The 10,179-nt window shown below is 37.1% G+C and overlaps 2 protein-coding genes across 2 annotated transcripts; one reads left to right on the forward strand and one right to left on the reverse strand.

The window, feature by feature from the left end:
• Positions 1-805, forward strand: LOC133717299 (LOB domain-containing protein 12-like). Its single transcript, XM_062143984.1, has 2 exons — positions 1-247; positions 387-805. Exons 1-2 carry the CDS (start codon positions 86-88, stop codon positions 741-743), a joined length of 519 nt encoding a protein of 172 aa, XP_061999968.1. The 5' UTR covers positions 1-85; the 3' UTR covers positions 744-805.
• A 2,970-nt stretch (positions 806-3,775) lies between these two features.
• LOC133717295 (cytosolic endo-beta-N-acetylglucosaminidase 1) lies at positions 3,776-10,179 on the reverse strand. The gene is made up of 11 exons (XM_062143982.1): positions 9,613-10,179; positions 9,277-9,414; positions 8,668-8,777; positions 8,453-8,564; positions 8,257-8,364; positions 7,785-7,897; positions 7,100-7,181; positions 6,493-6,573; positions 5,876-5,931; positions 5,166-5,301; positions 3,776-4,987 (listed from the first exon to the last, which is right to left on the reverse strand). The coding sequence occupies exons 1-11, from the start codon at positions 10,111-10,113 to the stop codon at positions 4,274-4,276; spliced, it is 2,151 nt and encodes a 716-aa protein (XP_061999966.1). The 5' UTR covers positions 10,114-10,179; the 3' UTR covers positions 3,776-4,273.

Genomic DNA, 10,179 nt, shown 5'->3' on the forward strand with positions numbered 1-10,179 from the left:
CTCACGTTCTCAACTGTCACAGTCGCTCTTCCTTAGTCATCCTCTCCTCTCCAGACCTCTCCAAACCTTTCTCAAAAGCCAAATAATGGGCGGAAATGGAACTTCACCGTGCGCCTCTTGCAAGTTGCTGAGACGCCGATGCGCCCAAGACTGCATTTTTGCCCCTTACTTTCCCTCCGATGACCCCCACAAGTTCGCCATCGTGCACAAAGTCTTCGGTGCTAGCAATGTTAGCAAGATGTTACAGGTAACTTAAGCTAGCTGATATTGCAACGATTTGAGGATCGAGGTCCAAAATGAGATTTTGGTTAAACAGCGACAAGTGTGGCGGTGCAAAGTGCAATGAATTAATCAATCTGCTTTTGTTTTATGGTTATGATGTGCAGGAGCTTCCAGTTCACCAGAGAACAGATGCAGTGAGCAGTCTAGTGTATGAAGCCAATGCAAGAGTGAGAGACCCAGTTTATGGGTGTGTTGGGGCCATTTCTTGCCTGCAAAACCAAGTCTCTGAGCTGCAAATGCAACTTGCTGTGGCTCAGGCCGAGATCCTCTGCATTCAGATGCAGCAAGAGCCTATGGTACTCCCTTCCCAGCAGATCGACACATGCTCAGACGATGAGAGGACATATTTCCTCAACAACGATCTCCCTCAGTACCTGGACTTTCCCTCTTCTAGTTCTAGCAATATAATCCATGACTCTCTCAAGAGGGAGGGCATCTTTGGACATGACATGGTCTCTTAACCATGCTCTCTTTCTTGTTATAGAATACTTTCGATTATATTGTCAGTTTGATATACATATTATCTGAAGGTTTAAGTTTCGGAGTTTAGTAGCTCTAATTTCATAAAGTCCTTAGTTTGAAACCTCTCAACCTTATCTTCCATTTTTTTTTTTGTCGAGTAGGGCTGAACCGCGTCTGCATTTGTCTGTCTCTCCACGAACGAATTTCTTATAATAATCAGACAGATCAGGAGTGACTTGGAAACATGGGTAAGAATCTAAGATGATAATTAGGTCAACTCTAGCATGTGATAAGAGTGAAGTAAATTGCTTCCTGAGTAAGCACTTATTAAAGAAGCTCCAATCAGCTTCTATGGATATAAAACTCATACATGCAAAAAGGGTCGGTGGCCATTTCAAACAATCTCCAGGGACATACATTCTTGTAATGAGTAAATTAAAAACACACCTAATCTACAAGTTTTATGGGTTTATTTTCCTAATCTGCAGCTGAACATTTGCTTCTTTATTAGGCCCTACGGTTTTACCTGTCAAACAGTTTCTCTTTGCCTCTTCTATTGTGCCAGTTGTAAAAGGTACCTAATAAGCCAAACTCGAGAATTTTATGGACCTAGGTTCTGTTGCAAGAAGGACAAATCACTTCATAAAGTTCTAAATAAGACACATAATATAAGGAGTTTCTAGTATTATACTGATCACTCAGTTTTGTGTTTCCTCACATGCCAGAAGATTCCATTATGTTTGTTTAAGAAAACGAGTAAGTTTCGTACTTCACAATCTAAATCTTCAAAAAAAAATGCGCTGATGCAGAACTGCAGAAGTGCAGATTGTTATATCAACTTGGTTAGTCATGGGAAGAAAACAGAAGGAGCTACCTGAATGAATGATAATTTGTGAGTTCTAATTTTTAATATATTTTTCTGAACTGATTCATCTCTCAGTAAGTTATATGTCAAATCAAAGAAATAATTTTAAAAGTTTGAGGAAAGAAACAAAATACAACAAGTAAAGATTCCTCCTTTAGCTTTGTTTAATGTAGAAACATTATATTTCCCAAGTCAAACTAAAAAGCTTTTCTTCATCTATCCCAATCAAACCATCCTTTGTCATAAAAAAAAAAAATCAAACCATCCTTTCCGTGCAGCCCCTTATCTTGTGGCTGTTTCTTGCTGTACTTATGTCCTGTGATTCATTCCAGTACACCACCACAGATTGACGGTCCAGCCTTTTCCTTTTTTCCTATGGTTAGGATATGATGCAAAGTGACTGGTTTGTACTCTGTTATTGTTTGTTTTCCTTGGATTCACTAGTTGTTCACAAGAATGATTAGTTTTCGCTCCAAGATGAACGCACACAGAGACACATGCATACACACCCATACATAAACTTAAAATAACCTAGATTTCAAGAAAAGAAAACAACTAATGGTAAGGAATGAGTAATTCGACACAAAACTAATAGTAGATTACAACAAATCAATATATAAAGAAAGTTTCAAAGGTAATCAGACTAGGTATAAATATGATAAGACAACATGCAACTAATGGCAGTAGTTTACAATGAATGTATCATTAGAAATCGAATGCGCTCAAATAGTCAGGAATATTAGACATAATGAACTGTTGCAATACAGAAAACCTGAAAGCTATATCTTTGTAAATTGTCAATGACAACTTGCGCACAAATTTCAGCAAGAAGAATAGGTTGGCCAACAGAGTCTGCGACTACATGATACATCTAGTGGGATTAGAGCAAAAGCTTTTAGCAGAGTCAAATTGAAGTAGGAATTTGTTATCAAAATAGCAGGTACTAAAAAGTAAAATCTATTACTAGCAAGACAGAGGTATCTGATCTCCCTCTATTTTCTATCAACCTCGATCTTGGCTTACTCGTGGAGACAAGAATAGATAGTGGGGAGCCTTATAATTTCTCTTTTGAGGGCTCGAGGTTAATAATTCCTAAACTCACCGGTCATGCGATTGGATTACAAATACGAACCAATCCCTTGTTCAGTTATCTTCATCTTTCTTCTTTTCTTTTTTGTCTAATTCATTCCATTAGCAACTTTTTGAGGCACTTTATTAGTTTAATCTTTACTTGGGTATCAAAAAATCAGATGATCATTCAAATCATTTTATATTAATCATGTGGAACGACAGAGACTTCCCCCTCATAATAGCAAAGAAAAACTCAATCATTAAAAAGGGCCTCAATTGTTTTTTGGGTTTTTTCTTTTCCACTCTCTATTTTGTATGTGATTTATGTGAGGACATTGTATTATGAGCTTATTCATCTAAGAGCATCTGGAAGAGCCCCTCTCTATGGATTGACCAGATTCTAATGAAGACTCTGAAGTAAAACAATCTTGCAGTCTTGCTTTTGATACTTACACATCAAACTTGAACAAACTGTTTGCTTGACTAAAATATTTAAGGTGAGCAAAGTCATGAATCATTGTTTATGGATTCTCAGTTCCTAGGTACCGTTGCTATTTATATAAAACAAACTGAAGTGCACAAACATTTCCACATTCCTAACCAGTCGACCCCAAGTTCTCTTGGGAAACTTATATATTTTAAATCTCCTTCAGAAAGTTTTATATTCATAGCTGCAGAGATTTGATAGTGGAGAACCATGAACTGTTTGTGGCTGAATTTGCTTTGACAAAAGCAGGATACAAGTTCCTGGTAATACATACACTAAGCCCTAAACCCTATGAATTTTTAACTCTCTAAGTTGTGAGATGTCAGTGGGTGGAGCTAGGGTTAAGCTAAGTACTTAGTTAGGATAGCTTTCTTTTGGCTGGATGTTTTTCATATGTCAGCAACAGAACAGGCATCACAGCATTTTCAACTATATAACCCGAGTTGCAAAGTCCCCGTTGTGAAAATGAGTTTACTTGCATTAAAAGAAGAATAAATTTAGTAATAGACTCATAGTCCATCAACTTATTGTCTTGTTTTAACAGACATGAGGTAAAAGTATATCATATCAGGTTTTACCGGCAACACATATACGTTAAAAGCAGTATAAGAGCACATAAATAATACTACTGTTTTATTTCATGAGAAATTCTCAATGGTCAACATACAACTTCTGTTCTTTTGCTTCAATCTCTATAAATTATTAACTTAACAATACCAAAGATTCGAGATAGTACAAATTAGATTAAGAGAGTAAAATTAAATGAAAGAGACGGCGAATAAACTGATGCTGAAGTTTCTACTCATCAACAGATACCACAACCAGTCATTCAGAACTAGATTGAAAAAAAACTCCTTCCAATTCAACACCTGCAATGTTGTTTGCCAACATCTTTTGTTGCCTGTTAACTTCGTCTTCAAAGCAATCCCGAGATCATCCCAGTCAGCTGCTTTTGTGAAAATATGATTCCCAATCCATGGCTAAATTTTTCTTTCACCTCTGCTTTTGTGGAACCTTCCCCATAATGTCTGGATTCCCAGAATCACAATCTTGAGCTAGCATTGTTCACTGTCATACATTCAGTCAGTTGTGCTTGGGACTTGTTATCAAGCTTCAGTATCCAACAGAAAAACCGGAGAGTCATCTAGTTTCTGGCTACTCCCATCACCACCACACACTTGAATAATGAACTTGATGGTAGAAGTGTCAGAAGGAACTGCCAGGTCATAAACATAAAAAGCTTCCACTCTAGCCACTCCAAGATAGGAGTGTCCTCTTGGTTTTCCTTCTGCTAGTTTCTCAACATAAATGTTATAGGTTGAGTATGCAGAATCATTCCCATCTTTCAATTTCCAAGCGATCTTAAGACTAAGGTACTTGGAATCCTCAGATCCTGTAGTCCATTGGATGAATTGACCTTGGACAAGCCACGAATCGGAAGGTGGAAAATCTGAATTTTGTCCACAAGATTTCACTGAAATATGACCAAGCACTGCATAGTACTCCGTAGAATTATGAGCACAAGAATTATCTTGGCTAGTTTTGGATTTCGGTATCTTTTCATCAAACTCAGGCTTTGACCTGTAGCACACCGCATGTATTTCAGTTAGTCTGCATCCCTTCATTCTGATGCTACTCTCCTCTATAACCCATCCAGGGGCAGTTCCTGGTCTTTCAAGTTGACGTGTCCTAATCACTGTACTAAATTTGCTTGAGAATTGGTTCGAATTCCAGGATACAAGAAGTACCGACTTTTTTTTGTTTAGAGTAGAAACAAAATTAAGAAAAAGGCCTAGTCGAGAATTATTCTCCGATTTCACCTGCATTAGTAGAAGTATACCCAGTTTAACTATATATACATGACAAGTCACAGGCTGGAAAATTCAAAGTTGTACTATTATGTATCAGATTGGATACACAGAAAAAAGTAATAAAAGAAAATAATAGGTTGACTCTCAATGTGATTTGCAACTTTAATGCACAGAAGAGATAGCTTACTGAATATACGAAGTGAAGAGGCAAGTCCCCCAAAAGAAGATCTCCTTGAAAGAGCCTTGCAGTGAAATCAGCATTGTCTTCAAGGTTTCCTTTAAATGTGATGTTTCCTCCTCCACTGTAAGATGCTTCCCTGAAGCTAACATTTCCAAAATATATTTGAATGAGGAAGAATGTCAATACTGGGATCTTATAAATAATCAAATATACATATGCAGAGTAGTATTTAAGTACTACAGAGATTTGATGACTGAATTAGGACCTAAAAGTTATTATTTCATGAAATACATCAAGAAATGTTCTTTATTTTCCTGTCCTCAGGCGCCTAACTCTGATAACTAAGACAATGCAGAGTAGTATTTAAGTACTACAGAGATTTGATGACTGAATTAGGACCTAAAAGTTATTATCTCATGAAATACATCAAGAAATGTTCTTTATTTTCCTGTCCTCAGGCGCCTAACTCTGATAACTAAGACAATCAGAAGTGTTCTAGGGCTAATAAACCTATGTCATGGTTTCCTCACAAAATGATTTCACAAGTAGGATTGTGCCAACTGCCAAGCATGACAAAATGAAAATCATTAGCAGGGACACAACAAACCAGGCCTCTGAATCCTTTAGATAAATTAAGGAAACATGTATATACTCCATTGTCATAGTACAATCTATTGAAATATTAGGAGAATAGTTTGATAGGAAGGCAAACTTACTCAACATGGACCTGAATACCATCTGGAGTTGAATTATCAGTGAACAGAAGCAAAGGCTGCCACACATACAAAGCCCAATGTCAATACTCAATTACTGACTAGTTTTGAAAAGACTTCACATGGTAGCATAAAACAGTACAATTGCATATGTAGTGCCAGAGAAGAAAAGCATATTAATATAACCAATACTAGTATATCAATATCTCTCAGTTGCTCCCAGAGCATTAAACAATCAGATTGTTATGTGGATTTAAGAAAATATATCACCAACACTCAACCTCATATATATCCCTTATTTTGTTTTAAAATATTTTACAATAGCTAACAGAACAAAGATCTTCAAATATTTCTGTTAACAGTAAGGGAAAAGAACTCCCTTTGAACTGCAGAAACTCGACTCACCAAAAATCAAAATCAGATGATTATGGCTAGCTTGATGTATGAAGGATTTTAGGATTTTATTGTCATGGTCAGATTTTCTCTGAAATCCCCCTAAATTTCGAATTTCATACTTGAATATTATCTTACACAAAGAACTGAAGAAGAGGAACCAAAAAAAAATATTGCAACTGAGTAGCGCATGACTACGGTAATAAATTTCACAACAAAAAGAATACCTGAAAACTTTGGGAAGAAATGTTACACCAAGAAGCATCTGATACTTCCTCGCCTTCAACAGAAACATGGTATCCATGACCCTGTTCAATAACACAAACATTAGCATATAAATTACATGCAATATATATTTAGCTTATGAACTTCATGCTTGTAACATTCTTCAATTCCACTGAAAAGTGAAAACAACACTAAAGAAAGAAAATAAAACAAAACCAGAGAATCTGATGAGTAGCATTTGCTGGACAAAGATACTAGAAAAGTAGAAATCCTACTCCAACAAAAAAGAAAAAAAAGGACTTGACTAATGTTCTTCACAACAATCTCAATCCATCAAGTAGTCAGTCTAAACATTTAATTGTGGTCAAGTGACTATAATTATTCAGCCAACCCAATTTTTAAGATTCACTAAACCATGCACAGAACCATTTATTTTGAGGAGCCAAACCTTCTCATGTGCATGCATCAAGGTCATATCTCATCCTTGGAGGTTTAAATTTGCAGGGCTTTCTTGTAATTGGAGAGAAAATTTAAGGCGGAAACTGGTAAATCTATTTAAAGTAATTCATGCTGGCATAGTTGAAAGGTGTTATACTTTTAAAAGTTAACCTGATCAAAATTTGAATAGAATGGTAGAACAGTAGGATAATTCTGTGTTATTCCCCAGGATTTTTCCACAAGGGCCCACCAACTGCAAAACACATGAGAATATGTCTTAAAACAATTCAGATAATCATGAGGAACTATAATATATGCAATATTGATACTTCAGAACATGTCAAAGTTTTTTATGTGAACTAGGGTTGGGTGTTGTAAAAGGTTGGCATTGATGATTAGGGGTACAAAGTCAACGTATAAAGTCATAGTGATGATTTCAGGAACGCTTGGTGGATAAGAAAAGAACATTACTGCACCATTATAAATAGTTTCATGAACATAGTTTATATTACTTTCTTTTTCAGCTTAGAGCAAATGAATAGTGAAAATAGGCTGATGAAAAAAAAAAAGATTAAATACTTCTAAAATGATGACTCACGTGCATGAACACGTGTTCTGAGTAGTGCTTGTTGCAGAGAGAGAGAGAGAGAGAGAGAGAGAGAGAGAGAGAGAGTGTGTGTGTGTGTGTGTTTGTGAGTGTGCATATGTCAGGGTATTGTCTCTATAAACTTATGAAAACATGGTAATTAAAGAAGTGGATCAGAAAATAGTAACTAAACAAAAGGAAGAGATAAGTATAAGAATCAATGGAACTAACACATTTGTGATATTTTGCAATAAGGGACAAGTCAATTACTGATTCTGAGCATTCTGGAAGTTCGGTGGTTGATTAGTCTCATAGATCCATCCAGGAGCAAATATGGCAGCTGACACATCATCATTTTTCAGCATATCAAGTGCAACACTTGCCTGATGCAAAGCGTTATTAGAAGTCAAACTATTATAATCCACCATTCAATTACTTGAAACAAAAACAAAGTTAACTTCGGGAAACAAAGAAATACCAGATAAATCACCTTAACATCCATTACATGAAATTCTAAAAGCACTAACCATAGAAGCTTGTGTCTCACTTCTTCTTTAAATTATTAAGTCCTACACTTAACTACTCAGGCACCATTCATATATACCGGAACTTAAGATGCTCACTGTGAAACATGACTTCAGCCAGTAAACAAATTTAGAGCAACATGAAAGGACACTTTTTTCCCTTTTATATTACTTTTCGTTCTCTTTTGAAACATTCAGACATGTCACAAAGTACGTACATTCCATTGTCCGCCACCGAAAGTGCCCCTTCCAAATACATCAATACCCATATATACATCAAACTTTCTATCACCTGCAACAGCAGCTGATTGCTTCGGATAATTTTGCTGCAAGGTAAGTACATATGTTTATGTGTGTAAGAAATACAGAAACTACAAAATTCAATTTCCACAAGGAAGAAGTGACAAATCATACCTTCCATGTATAGTTCACGAAAATTCCGTCAGATATATCAAAGAATGGTTTATTCTTTTCATTTAGTTGATCTTGCCAGTTAAGTTTACCGTCAGTTGTAACACTATCATACCTGCATAGTTAATAATAACATCTCAAAACAAACTTCAAATAGCACACTACGACAGGGCGGGGGTGAAGGAGGTCATAAAGACATGACATCTCCTAGCACTAACCATATCACTAAAGATCCAGGGACTGAGGAATGCATTCTCTGGGTTAAGTGGCTGACAAATGCTTTCAAATTAGGAATTTGGCCCAATTCCAATTCAACTTCCATATTGATCTGCAAGCAGCAGTGCTTGTAAGTTATGAAAACTAAAGAACAAGAGTGCAATAGATAGGATTTCCATAACATAAAAGTTGTGAAAAAATAATCTGTTTGCTATTTTCTTGTCATCTCTCTTTCCTCAAACTGTTGAAACTTAAAACATTAATATTGCAATCTAATGCAGTATTAAAAAATCCTTTTTATTTTGGGCATGTAACTAAGTAACTTAACTTTTTGGTTAAGTTTCTTCTCTTCTTCTTTAACTATGCATAGCATAGTAGCACAAATTTAACTTCACAGAGCAGGTGACCGAGCGTTGTGTTTGCATGAAATATAGCAAGTGTTTTTGTCTATACACAACATGTATCTTTCCAAAGAATTCAACCATGCTTTGTAATGCCCAAATCACAATTGGCTGCTCAAGAAGTTTAAACTCCAACAGCTATAGAATCTTATTAAACTAGGCAAAGATATAGACTTGAAAAACAGAAGGCAGTTATGATGAACTATATACCAGCCATCCATCGAAGCCCAAAGCAACAGCAAGCTCTACCAAGCGCTCAGCATACATCTCCACAGACTCTTTTGTAGACAGCAATTTGTTGCATATAAGTTTCCCTTCTTCCCATTCTGTGATGAAAGTCCCCAACACCTTGGATCCCATATGCAAAACCAACAATTCAGTTCAATCCTTCATACCATACACTCTAAAGCAAAACAAGTCAAGCAAATCGAAAATTAAACAACATTATCCACAACCGAAAGCCTCAAAAGTCACCACAAATCACACACATTTCCACTAAAAAATGAAACCGAAAACTGTTTTCAACAAATGCCAATGAGTACATACCTTAACACCATGCTTATGAGCCGTGTTAGTCCAACAAGGGGGTGGAAGAGCCACAAGACTATGCGAAAAGTAGATGAAGATATCAATCAAATACCAGTGCCATATCGAATACGCATTCGGATTCGTCCCTCCTTGGATCCACCTATCATCTCCATAGCCACCGGCCATGTCATGGCAGACGAGCAATCTGGGCCGATTGGGCAGACCCGACGGCCCAGATGGGAGAGCCACGGAGGATTTGTTAAAGGGGTAGTGGAAGGAGTCGAAGTAGGATCGGGATTCGAGCTCTTCGAGGGTTTTGATCGGGTACGAGATGGGTATGGAGGGCCGGGTCGGGTCGAATGGCGGAGGGGTTGGGGCGGAGGACTGTGGAGAGGTGGGTTGGGACATTTTGAAGAAGAGGAAAAAGGTTCGGACTTTGCGGTGGACTAGTCTGAGGGGTTTGAGGAGAGAGGCTAGGGTTTCGCGGCTGATGTAGGCACGAAGAAGACGAAGAAGCATAGAAGAAAGAGCGAGACTTTTAGCGTGGTGAGTGTTGACGACGCTGGTGGGAATTTTCAAAATGAT

Source organism: Rosa rugosa, chromosome 6 (genome assembly GCF_958449725.1).
Source record: "Rosa rugosa chromosome 6, drRosRugo1.1, whole genome shotgun sequence".
Lineage (NCBI taxonomy): Eukaryota > Viridiplantae > Streptophyta > Magnoliopsida > Rosales > Rosaceae > Rosa > Rosa rugosa.

Excerpts from the sequence above, each read along its gene's own strand:
- LOC133717299 (XM_062143984.1), top strand. The coding sequence starts at position 86 with ATGGGCGGAAATGGAACTTCACCGTGCGCCTCTTGCAAGTTGCTGAGA. Across the intron at positions 248-386 it reads ATGTTAGCAAGATGTTACAG|GAGCTTCCAGTTCACCAGAG; the intron begins GTAACTTAAGCT and ends TATGATGTGCAG.
- LOC133717295 (XM_062143982.1), bottom strand. The coding sequence starts at position 10,113 with ATGCTTCTTCGTCTTCTTCGTGCCTACATCAGCCGCGAAACCCTAGCC. Across the intron at positions 7,898-8,256 it reads TCGGTGGCGGACAATGGAAT|GCAAGTGTTGCACTTGATAT; the intron begins GTACGTACTTTG and ends GCTTTGCATCAG. Across the intron at positions 4,988-5,165 it reads CTCTTCACTTCGTATATTCA|GTGAAATCGGAGAATAATTC; the intron begins GTAAGCTATCTC and ends CTACTAATGCAG.